The 22,689-nt window shown below is 65.9% G+C and overlaps 2 protein-coding genes across 3 annotated transcripts; one reads left to right on the top strand and one right to left on the bottom strand.

The window, feature by feature from the left end:
- The first annotated feature begins 1,055 nt into the window (after positions 1-1,055).
- Positions 1,056-9,014, top strand: LOC114022017 (TNF receptor-associated factor 1). 2 transcript variants are annotated; one of them, XM_037914225.2, is made up of 8 exons: positions 1,056-1,115; positions 3,548-3,785; positions 4,535-4,604; positions 5,270-5,341; positions 5,556-5,828; positions 6,486-6,663; positions 7,591-7,739; positions 7,848-9,014. In XM_037914225.2, exons 2-8 carry the CDS (start codon positions 3,568-3,570, stop codon positions 8,064-8,066), a joined length of 1,179 nt encoding a protein of 392 aa, XP_037770153.1. In that variant the 5' UTR covers positions 1,056-1,115; positions 3,548-3,567; the 3' UTR covers positions 8,067-9,014. The 2 variants fall into 2 exon arrangements, with proteins under 2 accessions (XP_037770153.1, XP_043384862.1); XM_043528927.1 differs by having other exon boundaries at positions 5,553-5,828.
- Positions 9,015-9,235: 221 nt separating this feature from the next.
- On the bottom strand, positions 9,236-22,095 carry DDAH2 (dimethylarginine dimethylaminohydrolase 2). The gene is made up of 7 exons (XM_037914226.2): positions 21,856-22,095; positions 16,629-17,994; positions 12,464-12,563; positions 12,015-12,088; positions 11,756-11,875; positions 11,302-11,445; positions 9,236-10,483 (listed from the first exon to the last, which is right to left on the bottom strand). The coding sequence occupies exons 2-7, from the start codon at positions 16,926-16,928 to the stop codon at positions 10,367-10,369; spliced, it is 855 nt and encodes a 284-aa protein (XP_037770154.1). The 5' UTR covers positions 16,929-17,994; positions 21,856-22,095; the 3' UTR covers positions 9,236-10,366.
- Positions 22,096-22,689: the final 594 nt, after the last annotated feature.

The raw sequence follows: 22,689 nt of genomic DNA, 5'->3' as shown, positions 1-22,689 counted from the left end.
TGCGGGGGGCAGCAGGGGGCGCTGGGCTGCGGGGGGCAGCAGGGGGCGCTGGGCTGCGGGGGGCAGCAGGGGGGATCTCCCTGGGTGGTCAGGCCTGCCCCATTGCCTCAGGCCAGCCCTAGGGCCTGGGCTGTTTATCCCTTCCCCACACCGATCCCAGAGACCAGGCAATGTGGGGCTGCTTCTGAGAAATTAACCCTCCCCGCACGCACACACACAGAACCAGCAGGGACACACACACACCCCCAGCAGGGACACACACACACACACACACACACCCCCAGCAGGGACACACACACACACACAGAGTTACACACTCACACACACACACCCAGCTGGGACACACACACACAGTTACACACACACAGAGCCAGCAGGGACACACACACACCCCCAGCAGGGACACACACACACACACACACACAGAGTTACACACTCACACACACACCCAGCTGGGACACACACACAGTTACACACACACACACACACCGTTACACACACACACACCGTTACACACTCACATACACACACCCGGCAGGGACACACACACACAGTTACACACACACAGAGCCAGCAGGGACACACACACAGTTACACACACACACACACCCAGCAGGGACACACACACACAGTTACACACACACACACTCGCCAGGGACACACACACAGTTACACACACACACACACACACAGAGCCAGCAGGGACACGGACACACCCCCAGCAGGGACACGGACACACAGTTACACACACACACACACTCGCCAGGGACACACACACACAGTTACACACACACACACACCCAGCAGGGACACACACACACAGTTACACACACACGCACACACAGAGCCAGCAGGGACACACACACACATATTTACACACTCACACACGCCCCCCCCCCCAGCTCCTTTCCCCGCTGGGGGAGGGGGCATGTCCGGGGGGGGGTCCCCGTGTCCAAGAGGCTCCTGGTGACGTCACTGGAGATTCCCTGCGGCGGGGGCGGGGGAGGAAATTTCCGCGGCGGGGCCGGCACGTCACGGGGGGCGGGGCCCGCGGGGGGGTCCCCGGCCGGCGCGGGGCGCAGCCAGCCAGACACACGGACGGGCTGGATCGGGCGGTGAGCGACCCCCGGCCGGGGCGGGCGGAGGGTGCAGGGGGTCGGGGGGGTTCTGTGGGGCTGGAGGGGGACGGATGGCGGGGGTCTGTGGGGCTGGCTGGGGGATGGGGTTGGATGGGGGGGTCTGTGGGGCGGGGGTGAGGGTGGGGGGATCTGTGGGGCTAGTTGAGGCAGGGTGGGGGTGGGAGGATGGGGACAGATGGGAGTTCTATATGGGGCTGGTTGGGGGGAGGGGGGACTGATGGGGGGCCTGTGGGGCTGGTTGGGGGGATGGGGACGGATGGGGGGGTCTGTGGAGCGGGGGGTGAGGGTGGGGGAATCTGTGGGGCTGGTTGGGGGGATGGGAGACGGATGGGGGGGTCTGTAGGAGGATCTGTGGGGCTGGTTGGGGCGATGGGAGACTGATGGGGGGTCTGTAGGGGGGTCTGTGGGGCTGGTTGGGGGGAGGGGGGACTGATGGGAGGGTCTGTGGAGTGGGGGGTGAGGGTGGGGGGATGGGAGACGGATGGGGGGGTCTGTAGGAGGATCTGTGGGGCTGGTTGGGGGGAGGGAGGACTGATGGGGGGCCTGTGGGGCTGGTTGGGGGATGGGGATGGATGGGGGGTCTGTGGAGCGGGGGATGAGGGTGGGGAAATCTGTGGGGCTGGTTGGGGGGATGGGAGACGGATGGGGGGGTCTGTAGGAGGATCTGTGGGGCTGGTTGGGGCGATGGGAGACTGATGGGGGGTCTGTAGGGGGGTCTGTGGGGCTGGTTGGGGGGAGGAGGGACTGATGGGGGGGTCTGTGGAGTGGGGGGTGAGGGTGGGGGAATCTGTGGGGCTGGTTGGGGGGATGGGAGACGGATGGGGGGGTCTGTAGGAGGATCTGTGGGGCTGGTTGGGGGGAGGGAGGACTGATGGGGGGCCTGTGGGGCTGGTTGGGGGGATGGGGACGGATGGGGGGGTCTGTAGGAGGATCTGTGGGGCTGGTTGGGGCGATGGGAGACTGATGGGGGGTCTGTAGGGGGGTCTGTGGGGCTGGTTGGGGGAGGGGGGACTGATGGGGGATCTGTGGGGCTGGTTGGAGGGATGGGGACGGATGGGGGGTCTGTGGAGCGGGGGGTGAGGGTGGGGGGATGGGAGACGGATGGGGAGTCTGTAGGGAATCTGTGGGGCTGGTTGGGGGGATGGGGACGGATGGCGGGTCTGTGGGGCGGGCGGTGAGGGTGGGGGGATCTGTGGGGCTGGTTGGGGGGAGTGGTACTGATGGGGGATCTGTGGGGCTGGTTGGGGGGATGGGAGACGGATGGGGGGGTCTGTAGGGGAGTCTGTGGGGCTGGTTGGGGGGAGGGGGGACTGATGGGGGTCTGTAGGGGGATCTGTGGGGCTGGTTGGGGGAGGGGGGACTGATGGGGGATCTGTGGGGCTGGTTGGGGGGATGAGGACGGATGCGGGGTCTGTGGTGCGGGGGATGAGGGTGGGGGGGTCTGTGGGGCTGGCGGGGGGACGGCTGAGGTGGGGGGGATCTGTGGGTCTGTGGGGCGGGGGACTGATGGGGGATCTGTGGGGCTGGTTGGGGGGACTGATGGGGGGTGTACGGGGATCTGTGGGGCTGGTGGGGGGCGGGGGGACTGATGGGGGGTGTAGGGGGGTCTGTGGGGCTGGTGGGGGCGGGGGCTGGTTGGGGGGCGCAGGGGGCTCTGTGGGGCGGGGGGTCAGGGTGGGGTCTGTGGGGCTGGTGGGGGGACTGATGGGGGGTGTACGGGGATCTGTGGGGCTGGTGGGGGGCGGGGGGACTGATGGGGGGTGTAGGGGGGTCTGTGGGGCTGGTGGGGGGTGGGGGCTGGTGGGGGGCGCAGGGGGCTCTGTGGGGCGGGGGTTCAGGGTGGGGGCTGGTGGGGTCTGTGGGGCTGGTGGGGGGCGCGGGGGGCGCTGTGGGGCGGGGGGTCAGGGTGGGTTCTGTGGGGCTGGTGGGGGGTGCAGGGGGCTCTGATGGGCGGGGGGTCAGGGTGGGGGCTGGTGGGGGGCGCAGGGGGCGCTGTGGGGCGGGGGGTCAGGGTGGGGGGCGCAGGGGGCGCTGTGGGGCGGGGCGGGGGATCCCCGCGGGTCTCTCCGGGAACGGCCGCGGCCGCTGGGGAATCCCCCGGGGGACTCGGGCCTCGTGGGCCGAAGGAGCGGCCGGGAAACGTCCCCGCCAATCAGAGCGCGGGGGAGGGTCTGAGCGAAACGGGAAACGCCGTCGTCTCTGAGCCAATCAGAGCCTGGGGAATGGGAACGGCCCGTCAGCTCCGGAGTGGGATAAACCTCCGCCCCCGGCCAATCAGCGCGCAGGGAATGGGATAGACCACTGCCTCTCAGCCAATCGCTCTGAACGGGGGGCGGAGGGCGGGAGCCCCGGCTCTCAGCCAATCAGCGCCGGTTAACCCCTTCCCCTCCGGCTCTTTCTCCCCGCAGGCATCCCCTCCCCCGCTGAGATGAGTTTCCTAGTCGTCAGCCCCTGGGGCAGCACCAAGCCCATCCTGGCTCCCAGCCCCGCCCAGCAGGGGCAGCCGGAGGGGTCCCCCGGGGGGGCGCCCGGACCCTGCGAGGGGGGATCCCGCTGCGACGGGTGCCAGCTGCAGCTCGCGGAGCAGGGGCGCAGGATGGACTGCGGGCACCGCTGCTGCAAAGAGTGCGAGCAGGGCTCCAGCCGGTAGGGGGCGCCGGGGGGCAGGGACGGAGGGGGCCAGCAGGGGGCGCCGGGGGGCAGGGTGGAAGGCAGGAGGGGGAGCGGGGCTGCAGGGAGTGGGGGCTGGGGGGCAGGGCAGAAGGCAGCAGGGGGAGCGGGGGGCTGTGGGGAGCGGGGCAGGAGGCACCAGGGGGCATTGGGCTGCAGGGGGGCAGCAGAGGGAGCAGGGGTCTGTGGGGAGCGGGGCATTGGGCTGCAGGGGGGCAGCAGGGGGAGTGGGGGGCTGTGGGGAGCGGGGCATTGGGCTGCAGGGGGGAGCAGGGGGAGAGGGGGACTGTGGGGAGCAGGGCAGGAGCCACCAGAGGGCATTGGGCTGCAGGGGGGCAGCAGAGGGAGCGGGGGTCTGTGGGGAGCAGGGCAGGAGCCACTAGAGGGCATTGGGCTGCAGGGGGGCAGCAGGGGGAGCGGGGGGCTGTGGGGAGCGGGGCAGGAGCCACCAGAGGGCACAGGGCTGCAGGGGGGCAGCAGGGGGAGCGGGGGGCTCGGGGGCAGGGCAGAAGGCACGAGAAGGCATGTGGCTGCAGGGGGGCAGGAGGGGGTACTGCACTGTGGGGGGCAGCAGAGGGAGCGGGGGGCTGTGGGGAGCAGGGCAGGAGGCACCAGGGGGCATTGGGCTGCAGGGGGGCAGCAGGGGGTACTGCACTGCGGGGGGGCAGCAGGGGGCGCTCTCCCCTGCTAATATCCTGGCACCTTTTCCCTCCTGGGCTTTGCAGGGCCGGGGGCCGGGCCTGTCTCCAGTGTCTGGAGGACCAGGGAAAGCAGCTTCTCAACGACCTGGACCGGGTACGTGCATCTGGGGGGGACGATTCCAAATTCAACCCCAGCCGCGCCGCACCCCGCCTCCCCAGCCCGGCTCGGGGGGCGGGGAATGGGGCACGGGGCCTGTCCCCTCTAGGGGGCGCCGGCTCCCATCCAGCCCCAGGGGGGGACTGGCTGGCTCAGGGGGGCGGGGAATGGGTCAGACCCAGGCCGGGGGATAGGGAATGAGGCAGGGGTCTGTCCCCTCTAGGGGGAGGGGGGGGCTGGGAAGCAGGGCAGAAGGCACCAGGGGCCATTGGGCTGCAGGGGGGCAGCAGGAGGTACTGCACTGCGGGGGCCAGCAGGGGGCGCTCTCCCCTGCCGGCTCCCATGCAGCCCCAGGGCGGGGACTGGCTGGCTCGGGGGGGGGGAGGGGAATGGGGCAGGGGCCTGTCCCCTCTAGGGGGAGCGGGGGGCTGGGGGGCAGGGCGGAAGGCACCAGGGGGCATTGGGCTGCAGGGGGGCAGCAGGAGGTACTGCACTGCGGGGGCCAGCAGGGGGCGCTCTCCCCTGCCGGCTCTCATCCAGCCCCAGGGCGGGGACTGGCTGGCTCGGGGGGGGCGGGGAATGGGGCAGGGGCCTGTCGCCTCTGGGGGGCACCTTGGAGCCCTTCTAACCATTTGCGCCCCCCGGGGCTTGGCCTCCCCTAGGACACCCACCGCCCCCTGTCCCCGGAGGAGCTGGTTTCTTGGCCGTACGGTGCCCTGAGCTGCCACGTGCGGGTAAGTCCCTGGCGCTCGTGCTCGGGCAAGATCTAGTCCCCCCATCAAAGCACCAGGCGGATGGAGGCTTGGGGACTGGTATTTCCAGGGGCGCTGTGGGGCAGGGAGCGGGCGGGAGGCTCAGCAGGGGGCGCTGTCCCCGGGCGGGCAGGGCTGGCCCCACAGCGGTACTGGGGGGCCCATGGGCTCAGCTCTCTCCTCTCGCTCCTAGCAGGTGCGCCATGGGAAGGTGGAGGAGGCCGAGTCCCTGCCGGCCCCGTCCCACCAGCGCCTCCTGCTGGAGGCGGTGCAGGGGGCGGAGGCGGCCCGGGGGCGGCTGGACCAGCGGCTGAGCGAGGTGGAGGCCCAGCAGAAGACCTTGCAGAACATCGTGACGGTGCTGAGCCGGGAGATGGGCCGGCGCGACGGGGCCAGGGGCTCGGCCGACAGGGGCTCGGCCAGCGTCCTGGGGGAAGCCATGGCCCGCATCCTGTACCTGGAGGAAAAGGTCGGCGCTCGCCCCACAGCTGGGGGGGAGCAGAACCCCCCTTGCCCGCTCACTGTAGACCTCTGACCTCTCCCATTTGGCCCCTGCTCCCAGAGTTGACCTATGACCCCGGCTTGGCCCAAGGATTTGACTTTTGAGTCGTGAGCCCTCAGCTTCAGCCTCCGGCCCCATGGTTTAGCCAAGAACTTTCACGGTTGACCTCTGACCCCACTGCTCTCGACTTTGACCTCTCACCCCTCACGTTGGTCCCATGGTTGCCCTAAGAGCTTTCAGAGTTGACCTGTGACTTCATGGTGATCTGTGAGTTCTCACCTTTCACCCCTCGCATTGGACCCATGGTTGGCCCACATGCTCTCACCTTTGACCTCTGACCCCTCCCGTTCGATCCAGAATCCAAAAGTCGACAAGACCTTTCAGAGTTGACCTACGACGCCCCCTATTGGCTTCCACCTTTCACCGGCTCCCCCATGGTTCAGCATGGGCCCATGAAGCCTGAACCTTGACCCATGACCTCCTGTTTGACGCATGACCCATGACCTTAGCCTCGTTGTCCTATCTCCTCCCTTGTGGTCTATCGCGCCCTCCCATGAACGTCCCAGGCACCGACTTGACCCCACACCTCAACTCCCGCCAACTTCTCCGTCTCCTTCCCTCCAGGTGGCCCAGCAGGACTCGCTCCTGGCCGTTAAGGACGTGATGATCAGCAGCCTGGGGGCCCAGGTCCAGGCCCTGGAGCAGACCTCCTATGATGGGCACTTTCTCTGGAGGGTCCCTGACGTGGGGCGAAAGTTGCAGCAAGCCCTGTCCAGACAGATACCTGCCGTCAACTCCCCCCGTGAGTGCCATCGCCAGGGAGCAGAGGAAAATCCCCCAGCATTCACCACACCTTGGCCACAGCAATACCATGTGGCAGAGAGTTCCCCAGCCCAACACCAGCTGTGGGTCAGTGCAAGAGGCAGCAAATCCCCCATAAGGCACCTCAACAGGGATGCATCACCCTGGAGGATATCCTGGCTGTGCTAATGTCCAGCAGCAGGGAGTTCCGCAGTTTAACACCAGCCTACATCAAGGAAAACAGCGGAGGATGTTCAGAAATCCCCCGCAATGCTCTCTACGGAGGCAACATGCCTTCTGGGGATATTTTAGATACGTAAATATCCAGTAGCAGACAGTCCTGCAGGCAAAACACCAAGACCAGATGGCAATGTTGAGGTCTGTGACCCTATAATGCTCCTCACCAGACAGCAAAGCCCCACAACTGGACTGTCCTCAGCACAATGATATCCTGTTGTGGGGAGTTCCAGAGGTTAACAGCGGGCAGAGTATAGCCTAAATCCCCCAGAGTGCACCTCAACAGGCATTATCCCCCAGAACACTTTGGGCATGGTGAAATCTAGTGGCAGGTAGTTCCACAGATGCACGCTATTGAAAGTAATTAGCTCTACGGCAGACAACCAGGCAACAGTGGTGGGAAGTAATAAATCCCCCGTGATGTGTCAGTCTGCCTGGAGTAGCCCTCAGCACAACAGCGTCATGGGGCCTGGAGTCCCACAGGTTAACAGTGGCCCCAGGTCAGTGCGCTTAGTGGAACACGGGGGAGGAAAGCAGAAATTCCCCCACCACGCACTTCATCAGGCAATCGTCTCCTGTGAAATAGCTTGGTATGGTAATATCATGGGGCAGGGAGTTCCACAGGCACACGTGTTTGTAGGCGGGAGAGGCAGATATCAGTCATCTCTCTCTCTCTCTCTGCCTCCATCAGCCTTTTACACCAGCCGCTACGGCTACAAACTCTGCCTCAAGGTTTACCTCAACGGGGACGGCACCGGGGCCGGGACGCACATCTCCCTCTTCTTGGTGCTGATGAGGGGCGAATACGATTTCCGGCTCAAATGGCCTTTCCGTCACAAGGTGAGAGGGGCGCGGAGCATGTCCCCTCTGGGGGCGCCGGCTCCCATCCGGCCCCCGGGGCCCGGCTGGACCTCTAACGACCGTTAACCCTTTCAATCTGCTCCCCAGGTCACCTTCACGCTCCTGGATCAAGCCGGCGAGCGGCACGTCTCGAGCTCTTTCCAGACGACGGATGCCTCCTCTTCCTTCCAGCGGCCCGTGAGCAAGTGCAACATAGCCAGCGGCCTCCCCGAATTCTTCCCCCTCTGCCGGCTCCACGCCCCGGAAGCCACCTACATCCAGGAGGACACCTTAGCCTTCGAGGCCCTGATCAACACCAGCCTCTAGGGCGGGGCAGTTGGCCCTGCGGCCCACGGGCCCGGGCCTCGCTCAGGCCTCGAGACATTGCCGGCAGCTTAGACTCCGGGGTTGGCATCTTCCAAGCTGTCCGCCCGCACCGCCTCTCCCCCCGCCACGCCTTCGCCCAAGAGGGCCCCCCGCACCGCCTCTCCCCCCGCCACGCCTTCGCCCAAGAGGGCCCCCCCAACACCACGCTTCCCCTCCGATGGCTTCACCTCAGAAGCTGGCCACCAAAAATGGAGGTTGACCCCGCGTGGTAACCGCTGCGGAGGAGGGTTTCAAGACCAGACGACCCTGACGTCTCTCCCGCGATGGCCGCCCATGACCGGGTTCTGCCTCTTCTGAAAGCTTAGCCCGGGACGGTGGCCACCAGTGATGGAGGGTGAGCCCTCGGGGCAGCCATCGCGGAAGAGACGAAGGTGGAGGGAGACCCTTAAGCGTCATCCAAGATGGCTGACCGTGAAAGATGGAGGGGGGCTGTTGTGGCAGCCATCTTGGCAGCTGTTCTGACAGCAGAGGGAGATGGCGGATGAGCCGGTGGCCCCCACTTAAGGTCTCCCTCACACAGAGAGGGTCAGCTATGGGGTGATCCCCTCCCCACAGAACCCCATAAACACAAAGCCCCCCAACAGTATGGAGCTCACCTCCCGTGCCCACAATTCCCCCCACACCTCAGAGACCAGCTGCACAGCTGTGCCTGGGGAGCTTGTTCACCAGCTCTTATTTTTGTAGACCCTACAAAAAGCCACATTGAATGCGACTGCCGCAGCAACACCCCACGCAGCTCTGGGCTTTTCGGGCATCCGATTATCCCGCTGGGAGCGGGGACAGAATGACCAGAAACGGGGCGTTTTATATTCAATACGCCAAAGCGGACTGGAATATTTAAGAGGGAAAATATTTTTAACTGAATTAAACTCTTATTTATTTGGGTGACGCTAAATCTATTTATGGATCGCAGCGGCTGCTCTTGGAGGGGGTCACGTTTAGTGCATCCCCCTGCCCCCCAAACTGAAACTGGGTCCCGTGGAGAGAACTGAAATTGAAGTGAGAGGTTTCCCCTCTAGGGGATGCTGGCTGCGTGGTGGGGGGGACTGGGTGGCTCAGGGGCAGTGGGGTACGGGTCCCCCCCAATTGAGACACCACTCTGAGGGGGCTAAATTGGTTCAATTCTTTATTGTGTCATGGATCTCAGAGGCAGTGAGAAGCTAAACACCCTAGCTCTGCCCTAGGGGGCGCTCCTACTCCACATCACAGGGGGTCCTAGGAGCCCCCCTAACTACTCTAACACACACACACAAGGCACCCCTGTCTTGGGGGGGCAGTCACCCTTACATAGCTAAAGGTCTGGGATCCCCACCGGCCCCACAGCAGACTTATCCAGCCTGGTATCCCAGCGCTCCCACCAATGATCAGTCCCACCGACCCACAGTCACTACAGCCAACGGGGGAAGGGGTTGTACTATAGGGGTGTGGCAGTGGGGAGCGAGTTGTGTTTCAGGGGGTAAGAGGGCTAACCCCCAAAACACCAGCACCATAGATTAGTGGATGAATGGCTGGGGGGGTGGGGGGGGGAGGCAGCAGTGGGCTGGAAGATCCTAACCACAGTGAAAGGTCTCCCCTAATTCAGGGATCTCAGGTATCCGAGGTCCTCCAGTGCCGTGGCTTCAATACTGGGGTCCCCATTGTGTGGTATAACATAGTGGTGTCCCTCAAACCCCCTCCCCATGGTGGCATCATAAATCAGGGTCCCCCAAACCTTCCACTATCCTAGCAGGACATAGCTGGGTTCCCCAAGCCCCATATGAGGGTGGGCTCTAACCCCTCCCTCCCCAGGCCACCCACTAAGTATAGATGGGTCCCACCCACTGTTTCCCCTCCCTGAAAAGGAACAAAGGGTTCCCCAACACTTTGGGGGGCCCCACCTAATGGGCCTTCCACCCTCTCCTGCTAATGGGGTACCCAGCCCCCTGCTCTCCACTTCCCAAGAAGGTAGGACCCCATTATTTTCAGGATCCACAACACATGATGTGGGAGGTTCCAAATATTCCCCAGGCTGTGTCTGAGGCTAGGCTTTTGGGGGATCAGGGGAACCCCACTTTCCAGGCAGGTGAGGGGGCAATGCAGGGGAAGGGTGAATGCCACTTCCCAGATAGGGGGCAGCGAGTTGAGGGGCACCCTGAGGTTAGGGGGTGCAGGGCGTGGGCTGGGTAAGATGTGGGGCATACAGGGAGGATGGGGAGGGGTCAGGGGGCTCCCCCATGTAGCTGGTGGGGGGGCTGGAGGCACTAGCGGTCGAGCTTCTTGTTGATGAGAAGGGAGCAGGAGCTGAGGGCCCCCCCCAGCTTGGCCACCTCGCTGCAGGCGACGGGGATCAGGGTGAGGTCGGACAGCTTCTGGAAGGGCTGTGGGGAGAGACAAGGGTCAGTTTGGGGGGTGCAAAGCATTGTGGGTAAGGAGAAGCCATTTCTATGCCACGTCCTTTCCATCGACAGCCCCACCCACTCCTAGCCCCGCCCTCCTACCCTAAACCCCGCCTCCAGATCGCCAAGCCCTGCCCCCATTCACTCCACATCACTGATCCCCTATGCCCCACCCCCAGTTGCACATGCCCCGCCCTCCTATCCCAAACTCCGCCCCCAGGTCTCCAGATCCCCCATGCCCTGCCTCAGCCACTCCTAGCCCCACCCCCAGATTCCCAAGCCACGCCCCCACCCACTCCTAACCTTGTCCCCAGGACCCAGTCACAAATTCCCCTGCCCACTCCTACCCCAAACCCCCATGCCCTGCCCCCACTCACTCCTAGCTCCGCCCCTAAAGCCACATGCCACGCCCCCACCCACCTCAAGTCTTGCCCCAGACCCATCTCCCCTCCCCCGTGAACCCCACCCAGTCCAACCCTGAGCCCCGCCCAAGAAAGCCCCTGTTCTCAAAGCCCCACCCCCTGCCCCACCCCCTCCCAGCCTGCAGCTGCAAACTCCACCCCTGACCCCCCCCACAAGCAACACACCCTGGCACTCTGCCCCCACCCTCACTGCAGGCCTAAGCCCAACCCCAACCCCATCCAACCCCCACTGATCCTTAAGTCCCGCCCAGGGACCCCAAACCACCCCCATCCACCCCCAGCAGGGCCTTAAGGCGTGCCCATGAACCCTCCATTCAACAAAGCCTTTAGCCCCGCCCCCAGCGGCCATACAGCTCCGCCACCACCCCGCCCCCTCACCTGCAGGCTGTTGGGGAACTCCTCGGGGCTGCGGTGTAGCAGGGCGCTGCCCTTGGGCCCCAGCCGCACGTAGACGCAGTTCCCAGCGGGGTCGTCCGGCACCGTCAGCGTGTCGTAGTGGTGATCGGTCAGCTGCTCCATGGTCTGGGGGTGGGGCCAATGGGGGTGAGAGCAGGGCCTGGTGTCCCCCCTCCTCCACGCAGTCCTCAGATCAGTGCCCTGGGCCCACCCGGCCTGGTATCCTACCGCTGCCACCACAGCTCAGCCCCCTGAGCCCACCCAGCCCAGTATCCCACCGCTCTCACCACAGGTCAACCCCTTGAGCCCACCCAGCCTGGTGTCCCACCTCTACTACCACAACTCAGCCCCCGGGGCCCACCCAGCCCAGTATCCCACTGCTCCCACCACACCTCAGCCCCCCTGGGCTCGGCCAGCCCAGGATAGGCCCTGTTACCCTCATGGCTTTCTTGGCAGCCTCACTGCTTCCGATGGCCACTGTGTCCGGCCCAGCCATGCTACAGAAACTCTTCAGATGGGAGGAGCCCGCCACGGGCACAGTAGAGACAGCAAAATCCTGGCACACGGGGAAGGGGGAGAAAAAAAAAAACCATGCATGGATCCCAGCTCTGCCAGCCCTGGGAAAAGGGAGAGTTGCAGGGTGGGAGCCAGGACTCCTGGGTTCTCTCCCTGACCCTGCGAAAATTCCAGCTCACCCGAAAAGCATCCGCCACCATCTCCGCCCCTCTGTGATTGGTCCATTTGGAGATGCCCACAAAGAACTCTCGACCTGTAAGGAGACAGGAACGGGCGGGACAAGACTCATTAACCCTCGAGATGCCATGGCCAAATTAGCTCCCATTGCTTTGGCTTCACTCAGGTACTCCCCAGCTGGAGCTGGCCCCTCGGATGACCCATTTGCTACCCCACCAGCCCCACCTCCCCATGCACCATCAGTCCCCCTCCCCCCAAAACCAACCTCCCAGTGCAGTCAGGAATTGATCAATGCCTTTCGAATGAAGCGGGGGGGGGAAGGGAGCCAGGACTCCTGGGTTCTATCCCCTGCTCTGGGAATAGAAGGCAGTTTGCTCCACATCACCCCCTGCTGGTTCACACCCAGGGTACAAGCTACGTGCCCTCCCGTTGCCAGGGGTGGGGCGCTCACCTGTGAAGAGCACGTCACTGCCATCCAAGGTGGCCCCGTCATCCGTCACTTCCACCACCCGCATCTTCAGCTCCTCCAGGACCTTCTTAATGCTGATGATCTGGATCGGGCCCCCCACCCCACCCCCAACAACAGAGATTAACTCTTTCAGGGGATTCCCCTACACTTCCCCATCCCACTGGCCCATCCCTTAGCAACCCCATGAGACTAACTACCAGGCAGGCTTCAGGGCCTACACCCAAGGAGAGAGAGATTGTGAGGGTTCCAAAATGGCCACCAACACCCCCTTGCTGGCACCCCCCAGTTGAAACCCTTGTCCTCCCCAACCAACCCTGCCAACACGTGCTCTTTGACCCCATCCAATGGCTCCCAATCCAGGCCTCTGGCACTGCTACTACGAGGCAGGCTTCAGCGGCCTACACCCAACATCAAGAAGAGATTGTGAGGGTCCAGAAATGGCTGCCAACACCCCCTCCCCGGTGACCCCAGTGGACATTCTCGCCCTACCCAACCAGCCCCAATGATGCAGGCCCATTGACCCGGCCCCACGGCTCCCAACCTAGGCCTCAAACTTCACTACTTCTAGGCAGGCTTTAGCGGCCTACACCCAACACCAGGAAGAGATTGTGGGGCTTCAGAAACGAGTGCCAACATCCCCTCTTCCACGTCCCCAACCTACCCCGCCCGTGTGTGCCCTCATCCCGTGGCATTCAGCTCACGAGCTCCAGAGATGCTACTACCCGGCAAGGTTCAGCAACACGGGCTGGCTCAGGAGGGTGGGAAACGGGACATGGGGTTTTTTCCCCCTCAAGGGGGCACTGGCTCCTATCCAGTCCCAGGGCAGGGACAGGCTGGCTCAGGGGGGCTGAGAATGGGGCACGGGGCCCTTAACCTCTAGGGGGCGCCGGCTCAGATCTGGCCCCAAGGCAGGGGACTGCTTGGCTCGGAGGGCAGGGAATGGGGCACGGGGCCTGTCCCCTCTAGATGACTTCCAAGGGGGCCAGGGAAAATGAGCCCCAGCCGTCCCACGGACTAGGAGCCGCTCCAGCCAACGCCGGGATATTTCGCCAGCTCGCTGCCTCGTCTGCTGGGAGGAGCTAAAGGGAAACATTGGCCCTCGAGTCCTCGGCCGCCCATCCAGGTGCGTTGCACGTTATTGCCTCCGGGGGGCGCAACCGCATCACATTCCAGGGCACCCCTCTAACTCGGGGAAGCCGGGTTAGCAGAGATCGCGGGGCCGGCCCGATTCAAAGCGTCCCGTCCCATCACCCCCCCAGCTCGGAAGCGACTCGCTCAGCCAGGGCCGGAGGGGGGGCTGGCCAGCTGTGCCCCAGAGCTGGGGTGTGGGGGGGAGGGAACCCAAGAGACGGGGCCACAAAGCGTGGGGGGGAAACGTGCCGGGAAAGCCCTGGGTCTGGACCAAGGCATCAGCAGCTGTTTGGAGAAACCTCCCTGGGGCGTCTCCTAAAATAGCCAGAGCTGAGCCGGGGTTTATCCGGCCGGGAATTCAGGGAACAGAGCCGGGGCTGGAGTAGCCAGGAGCCCACCCCCCGTCCCCGCCGCCCCGCTCCCCACAGCGCCCCCTGCTGGGAGAGGCCAGGACTGGAGTAGCCAGGAGCTCCCCCCGCCCCTCCCCCACCCTGTGTTTCCGGTAAGGGGTCGTTAGTCTTCAGCCAACAAGGTCCACCCAGATCCCAGGGTAAGAGCGGCTCATCAGGATCAAAATGTAAGGGGGGCCGGCTCCCATCCGGCCCCAGGGCGGGGACTGGCTGGCTCAGGGGGGCGGGGAATGGGGCAGGGGCCTGTCCCCTCTAGGGGGGCCGGCTCCCATCCGGCCCCAGGGCGGGGACTGGCTGGCTCAGGGGGGCGGGGAATGGGGCAGGGGCCTGTCCCCTCTAGGGGGGCCGGCTCCCATCCGGCCCCAGGGCGGGGACTGGCTGGCTCAGGGGGGCGGGGAATGGGGCAGGGGCCTGTCCCCTCTAGGGGCGCCGGCTCCCATCCGGCCCCAGGGCGGGGACTGGCTGGCTCAGGGGGGCGGGGAATGGGGCAGGGGCCTGTCCCCTCTAGGGGGCGCCGGCTCCCCCCGGCCCCGGGGCGGGGACTGGCTGGCTCAGGGGGGCGGGGAATGGGGCAGGGGCCTGTCCCCTCTAGGGGGCGCCGGCTCCCCCCTGCCCCAGGGCGGGGACTGGCTGGCTCCGGGGGGCGGGGAATGGGGCAGGGGCCTGTCCCCTCTAGGGGGCGCCAGCTCCCCCCTGCCCCAGGGCGGGGACTGGCTGGCTCAGGGGGGCAGGGAATGGGGCAGGGGCCTGTCCCCTCTAGGGGGCGCCGGCTCCCACCCGGCCCCAGGGCGGGGACTGGCTGGCTCAGGGGGGCGGGGAATGGGGCAGGGGCCTGTCCCCTCTAGGGGGTGCCGGCTCCCATCCGGCCCCAGGGCGGGGACTGGCTGGCTCAGGGGGGCGGGGAATGGGGCACTGGGCCTGCACCGGCTCCCATCCGGCCCCAGGGCGGGGACTGGCTGGCTCAGGGGGGCGGGGAATGGGGCAGGGGCCTGTCCCCTCTAGGGGGCGCCGGCTCCCCCCTGCCCCAGGGCGGGGACTGGCTGGCTCAGGGGGGCGGGGAATGGGGCAGGGGCCTGTCCCCTCTAGGGGGCGCCGGCTCCCCCCTGCCCCAGGGCGGGGACTGGCTGGCTCCGGGGGGCGGGGAATGGGGCAGGGGCCTGTCCCCTCTAGGGGGCGCCAGCTCCCCCCTGCCCCAGGGCGGGGACTGGCTGGCTCAGGGGGGCAGGGAATGGGGCAGGGGCCTGTCCCCTCTAGGGGGCGCCGGCTCCCACCCGGCCCCAGGGCGGGGACTGGCTGGCTCAGGGGGGCGGGGAATGGGGCAGGGGCCTGTCCCCTCTAGGGGGCGCCGGCTCCCCCCTGCCCCAGGGCGGGGACTGGCTGGCTCAGGGGGGCGGGGAATGGGGCAGGGGCCTGTCCCCTCTAGGGGGCGCCGGCTCCCCCCGGCCCCAGGGCGGGGACTGGCTGGCTCAGGGGGGCGGGGAATGGGGCAGGGGCCTGTCCCCTCTAGGGGGCGCCGGCTCCCCCCTGCCCCAGGGCGGGGACTGGCTGGCTCCGGGGGGCGGGGAATGGGGCAGGGGCCTGTGCCCTCTAGGGGCGCCGGCTCCCATCCAGCCCCAGGGCGGGGACTGGCTGGCTCAGGGGGGCGGGGAATGGGGCAGGGGCCTGTCCCCTCTAGGGGCGCCGGCTCCCATCCAGCCCCAGGGCGGGGATTGGCTGGCTCAGGGGGGCGGGGAATGGGGCAGGGGCCTGTCCCCTCTAGGGGGCGCCAGCTCCCATCCAGCCCCAGGGCGGGGACTGGCTGGCTCCGGGGGGCGGGGAATGGGGCAGGGGCCTGTCCCCTCTAGGGGGCGCCGGCTCCCATCCAGCCCCAGGGCGGGGACTGGCTGGCTCAGGGGGGCGGGGAATGGGGCAGAGGCCTGTCCCCTCTAGGGGGCGCCGGCTCCCCCCTGCCCCAGGGCGGGGACTGGCTGGCTCAGGGGGGCGGGGAATGGGGCAGGGGCCTGTCCCCTCTAGGGGGCGCCGGCTCCCATCCAGCCCCAGGGCGAGGACTGGCTGGCTCAGGGGGGCGGGGAATGGGGCAGAGGCCTGTCCCCTCTAGGGGGCGCCGGCTCCCCCCTGCCCCAGGGCGGGGACTGGCTGGCTCAGGGGGGTGCGGCGGGGGGGTGTTGGGGGTGGTTTCCCAAAGGTCTCCAGAGGCTATGGGAGGTTTTGCATCACCGATGAGGTCATGCTGGGATGAGCAGTTGCCACGGCAACTAGGGTCAGGCGACAAACTCTTCTGGGGGGGGCGGGGAGGGGGCTTGGCCGAGGGCCACCCTGGAGGAAGCAGATGGTGAATTAGCCTCAGCCCCCCCACCCCCCCGCTACAATAATTGATGGCTTAACGAAGGGAGCACTGGCACTGCTAGACCCTGCTCCCCTCCCAGGGCCAGGGAAGGAACCCAGGAGTCCTGGCTCCCAGCCCCCCTGCTCTAACCACTAGCCCCCACTCCCCTCCCAGGGCCAGGGAAGGAACCCAGGAGTCCTGGCTCCCAGCCCCCCTGCTCTAACCACTAGCCCCCACTCCCCTCCCAGAGCCGGGGAAGGACCCCAGGCGCCCTGGTTACCTCTCCCCGCCGCGCCGGCTCCCAGGGCCGGGTGACGAGCGCCGTGTCGCCCTGGATCACGGCCGCGTCCTCCACCAGCACGGAGAGGGGCAGCCCTTCGTCTGCCGCCAGCTCGATCACCTGCAGCCCCAGCTTCTGCCGCAGGATCCCGGTGTAGACCCCGTACTGCCGGTGTGCCTTGGCCAGGTCCACCGGCTCTGCCGGGCCCGCCCCGTCCCCGGCAGGCCGGGCGCCCAGCGAGTCCGGGACGCTGCGGACGATGGCGTGGGTGTATCTGCCGAAGGAGGAGGGACCAGCCATGGCTGGGAGCCCTGTGGTCGGTATCGCCCCTGCCCCAATCCGGGCAATTTCCGCACCAGGCGCAGAGACCGATCAACCCCCGCAGAGGGCAAGAGAAACTCGGCTCAATCGCCTCCCGGCTCAGGTCCCCGGTCGGCTGGCGGGTTTCCCCTCTCACCGGCCAACCAACGAGTCCCGATCAGCCCCCAAAGTCAGTTTCCCTCGGAGCAGCGTTTCTGATCCATTTCAACGGATCCCCGGGCAAATCACCCAACTGGCCAAGCCTCCCCGGAGCACCCCTTCTCCCTGGCACTGGTCAATTTCCCAGTCAATGACTCAGTTTCCTCTGATCAATTTCACGCCCAGGGCACCAACTCCCCCCTCAGCTGATCAATTCCATTCATCTTCTGGTCAATATCGCCCGGGGGGCATCCCTCCGCCAGTGGGTTCTGCTTCCCGGCAAGCCCCAGTTATCTGATCGAGAGAGTCTCCAGCCCCAGATTTCCCCGAGCCGTGGCCACCGGCCAATCAATTTCCCCTGGGGACTGCTTCTCCCAGCAGCTGATCCATTACCCCGGGACAGTGGGCCGATCGATCTCTCGTTAGCTTTAACGACCCAAGCAAGCAATCGCCCTTCAACCAGCCTCGGCACCCAAGCCTCGGATCAGCGCCCCCCCTCAGCGCCACGTTGATCCATTTCTTCCTAGAGCCAGTCACCCCGTTAACTTCCTTCCGGGCTCCACATGGGTCTGTCAGCTTCCCTTTGGAACCGATTCGCTTCCTCCAACACCAGATCGATGTGGTTTCTTCCTCGGTTAAATTCTGCCTTGTCCGACTGCCAATCTGCTGATCAAATCCCGAGCTGGGGGAGGGGAGGAGGGGGCTGGGAGTCAGGACACCTGGGTTCTATCAAGTCCTCTGCTCAAGCAACCTTCATCCCAGAGTCCCCGAATCCAGGGGAAATTCTTTGCCTCTCCTTAGATCTCGCTCACTCCAGGCGGTATAAAAATAAAAATTCCCTCCCCCCTTCCAGGAATTTGGGGAGGGAAAAAAAACCCTATTTATTGCGTCCACACAAACGAGACTTCTGAGAAGAAAGCGAGAGATGCACGCAGTTAGGGTCAGTTCTGTTTTCTCGGCTCCATCCATCCGCTCGAAAACCACCCGGGGGTTTGTCTCCCCGAAACCCGGCCCCTCCAAAGTCAGTCTGAATTCGGTCCCTCGAGAATGCAGGCTACACACATCTGTTTTCTTCAGTCACCTCGTGTTCCCTGCCTTGCACACGGGCCCCCAAATCTGTCCCAATGAATGTCACCCCAGAGATCCACCCTGAGTCCTGTCCCCCACTAAGGCCACCCCCAAATCTGCTGCCTTAACATTCACCCCGAGTTCTGTCCCTCAAATCTGTCCCCATTAAACTCGGAAATACACCCCCTCCACCAAGTCATACCCCAAAGATCTGCTTTGAGTTCTGTCCCTCATGAATGGGACCCCCCAAATGGTGCTCAAAGACACCCTAAAAATCTGTCTCCCCAAACTGTCCATGACAAAGAGGCATACAAATCAGCCTGAATTCTGCGCAACCCAACGATCTGCCCCCAGAGTCAGTCCCACGCTAACAGGGACCCCCAAAACTCATCCCCTTGGAAGCCACACAAACTAACTGCCCTGTGCCCCAAAATCTCTATCTGCCACCAGTCCCCACAATGCTACTCCTTCCCCCCCACCCCCCGCCCCGGTAACTCACTCCCCAAATGCCCTGCGGGACTCTCGCCCCATGAGAGCTTTGAGCCCAGAGCGAGGATCTCAGTAGTATCCTGGCTTCTCTCCCCGGCCCTGGGACGGGAGTGGGGGTCTAGTGGTTAGAGCAGGGGGGTGATGGGAGCCAGGACTCCTGGGTTCTCTCCCCAGCCCTGGGACGGGAGTGGGGGTCTAGTGGTTAGAGCAGGGGGGTGATGGGAGCCAGGACTCCTGGGTTCTCTCCCCAGCCCTGGGACGGGAGTGGGGGTCTAGTGGTTAGAGCAGGGGGGTGATGGGAGCCAGGACTCCTGGGTTCTCTGCCCGGGTCTGGGAGGGGAGTGGGGGGATCTAGTGGTTAGAGCAGGGGGGTGATGGGAGCCAGGACTCCTGGGTTCTCTCCCCGGTTCTGGGAGGGGAGGGGATGGGGAGGATCTAGTGGTTAGAGAGGGGGGTGATGGGAGCCAGGACTCCTGGGTTCTCTGCCCGGCCCTGGGAGGGGAGTGGGGGCTGGTGGGTTAGAGCAGGGGGGGCTGGGAGCCTGAACTCCTGGGTTCTATTCCAGGCCCTTCTGCAAATCACTCCTGTCCCTGAGTCTCTGTTTTTCCCCCCACCCTCGGTCTGTCTTATCTTCAGGACAGGGACTGGCTGTGACTTGTTTGTGCGGCCAACACACAATGGGGCCCGTGTCCAGCTGGAAAGAGAACTCAGGAGTCCGGAGGTGGGGGTGGGGAGGAAAAGGAAGGGGAAGGGAGCCTGGACTCGTGGGTTCCTTCCCTGGCTCTGGGAGGGGAGTGGAGGTTAGCGGTTAGAGCAGGGGGTGGGGGAGGCTGGGAGCCAGGACTCCTGGGTTCTAATGCAAATTGTGGTCTTGGTGGGGGCAGGAATTGCCCCTCCTTGTGTGTCTGTGCAGCGCCCAGTGTGACGGGCGAGGGGAGCCCGGGGGGGTGGGGGGGGACAGCGTGATGCCCGATGTGGGAGGGCGGGTCTGGGTGGTGTCCGGCACAACAGGGACCTCAATGTCCATGGGTGGGGGGGGGGGGTCTGTGCAGCACCTGGCACAGTGGGGGCCCCCCCATCTCGATTGGGGTTTCAGATGCGCCTGTGAGACCAGCCTTAATTAATAATCAGTAGTCAGGACACTAATTGTCAAGTGCGCCCTGTGTACAGCCCGGGACTCAGAGGGGGGCGGGACCCTGTCAATGGCCCCGTTCCTCCCCCACCCCCCCTCGATCGCCCCGGCCGCCTCTCGGGTGCCCCCAGCCCGATCCCCCCCGCCCCACTCGATCGCCCCGGCCGCCTCTCGGGTGCTCCCGGCCCGTTCCCCCCTCGCCCCCACCCAGGGTCTGGGGAGCCAGGCAGGGGCCGGGCCCAGATTCGCTCAGGCCGAAAATATGCAACAGCTGGTTCCTGTTACCTGTTACACCCCCGAGAGACACAACCTCTCTCTCTCTCTCTCTCTCTCTCACACACACACACACACACACAGGAACAAACAACCCGAGACAATCTTAGACACACACACACACACCCCCGAGACAATCTTAGACAGAGAGACACACACACACCCCCGGAGAGAGACGCACCACTTGAGGCAGCCGAACCCACAGCGAGACACACACACACCCTGCCAGCCACACACACACACACCCCCGGCAACTCACAAGGCCTCCACGCACACAACCCAGGGAAGAGAGAGACGCGCACACACCACACCCAGAAGCCCACACCCCGGGACCACCACTTCTCCCCCCCCCCCAAACACAACACACCCACCCACAAACCCAATCTGCTTTCACCCAGCCGCAACCTGAGACAACAAAAACTTCCAGGCCCCCCCCCCCCAGTCAGACCGAGGGACACCCCCGACCCAGGGCAGATGAACCCCCCCCGCCCAGCAGAGAAAACAGGCTTGGAACAGCCCAGGGAGCGAAGGAATAACACACCCCCCCGGCAGATTTTCATACCAGGGAAATCCGGGGCGGGGGTTCCCCCCTTTTCTCCCCAGACTGACCCAGCCCAGCTCCGAGGCCTTCGGATCCCTCCTCCGGGCAGCTGCTCCAGGTCCCCCCCCCCGCCAAAGCAGCCACCAGGTTGGGTTTTTTGGGAGGATTTGTCCCCTAGGACCATAAATAATCAATCTGGCTCCTTCCACTGAGTGGGGGGGGGGGGGGGGGGCGCTTCTCCTTCCTCAACTTCCCTGCTCCGACCCGCCACACCCAGGGAGAGAACCCAGGAGTCCGGGCTCCCAGCCCGCCCTGCTCCCACCCAGCACAGCAGAGCCCAGCCCCCACCCAGAGCCAGAGAGAGAACCCAGGGGTCCGGGCTCCCAGCCCCCACCCAGAGCCGGGGAGAGAACCCAGGAGTCCGGGCTCCCAGCCCCCCCTGCTCCCACACAGCACAGCCCAGCACCCACCTAGAGCCGGGGAGAGAACCCAGGAGTCCGGGCTCCCAGCCCCCCTGCTCTAAGCCCTAGACCCTCTGTGCCCCACCCAGTACCCTCCCTCGGTCTCCAAACAACGCAGCTACCGCCTCTGGATCACCCCCAAATACTGCAACGCCCCCCAGCAGTTCCCAGCTCCGCCCGCTGCCAGAGGGTCTCCCCACAATCTCAGCCCCCCCCCCCAGTATCCCCGCTCAGCTCAGCCCTCCCTAAACAGCACCCCATAACGGCTGTTCCCCGGTAGAGAGCCCCAGCTTTCACAACACCCCAAAATCTTCAGCACCCCCCACACCCGGTCACCCCACAACCCCCTGAAAGGTCTCCCCCAAACCGCAGACGATGCCCCAGCCCCCCTTCTTTGGGCCAGAGCACCCCAGTAACTCTGCCCCCCAACCCCGCCCCTCTGTCCGCCAACCCACCCTCCCTCAGCGCCCCCATCTCAGCGCCCCCGAAACCACCCCAGCCCGCCCCATAGATCGGCCGCCTCTCAACTCCCCCCGCCCCGCCAGGTCCTCCCTACAGCCCCCCCCATCCTCCACCACACAGACACCCCCCCATACAGACCCCCAGGGCTCCACCCTTAACCCAGACCCCCCCGGCCCCGCCCAGCGCCCTTCTCCTCCCCCCCCCCCCCCCCCGGCACCTCCCAAAGATTCAATCCTCTCCCCCCAAATAACCCAACCCCGCTCCAAGGTCCCCTCAGCCCGTCGCTCCAGCCCCCTCTCCAAACCTCCCCCAAAAATCCACCCCCCCCCCATGCGCTCTTACTTCCCTGCGCCCCGCCCAGCGGAATCCGGGGGGCCGCTGGGTTGGGGGGTCTCTCTCCCCGGGGGGCGCCCCAAAAGACCCCGGGGCTGCCGCGCCACGGGCTGGGGGCGGTTTCCTGCCAGCGACCCCCCGAGATCCGGCTGCGCCAAGCGGGGGGGGGGGACCCCGGGACGCGTCGGCCTCGCCCGCCACCGAGCCCAGAAGCGGCCGCCCCGCCAGCGCCAGCCCCAGCGCATTGTCTGCCCGGGAGGCGGGGCTAGGCAGGCCCCGCCCCGGCCCCGCCCCCTCGCTCACAGGCCCCGCCCACTCGGTCCCCAGGGCCTTAAAAAGGGCATAACTGGCCCCGGGCTGGGATTGAGGGACCGGGGGCTTTCCTGGGGACCCCGGAGCCGGCCTGGGGGGCAGACCCACGGGCAGCAGCCGGCCAGGGGAACTCTGGGGCCGGGAGTCGCAGGGCCGAGGACGCGGGCAAGCCGGTGTCGGGCCCCATCCTGCCCCTCCTGGGGCCGCCGGGCGCCATGGGGCAGGGGGGGCTGCTCCAGGCCCTGCTCCTCCTCTTGCCCCTGGCGCTGGGGCTACTGGTCGAGGGGCCCTGGCCCTGGCTGCTCCTGCTCCGGCACCACCCCCGGCTGGGGCTGGGCCTGGTGCTGGGGGGGCGCTGGGCAGCGAGGGCAGGGGCTGCGGGTCGGGAGTGAGGGGCACCCCGCCAGCCGGGCCCTGGGCTCCCCCCAGCCCTGCCGGTGCCCCTCACTCCCGACCCGCAGCCCCCCGCCAGCCCAGCCCTGAGCTCCTCCCCAGCTCTGCCGGTGCCCCTCGCTCCCGACTCGCAGCCCC

Source organism: Chelonia mydas, chromosome 14 (genome assembly GCF_015237465.2).
Source record: "Chelonia mydas isolate rCheMyd1 chromosome 14, rCheMyd1.pri.v2, whole genome shotgun sequence".
Lineage (NCBI taxonomy): Eukaryota > Metazoa > Chordata > Testudines > Cheloniidae > Chelonia > Chelonia mydas.
This window is presented reverse-complemented; position numbering and strand designations above follow the sequence as displayed.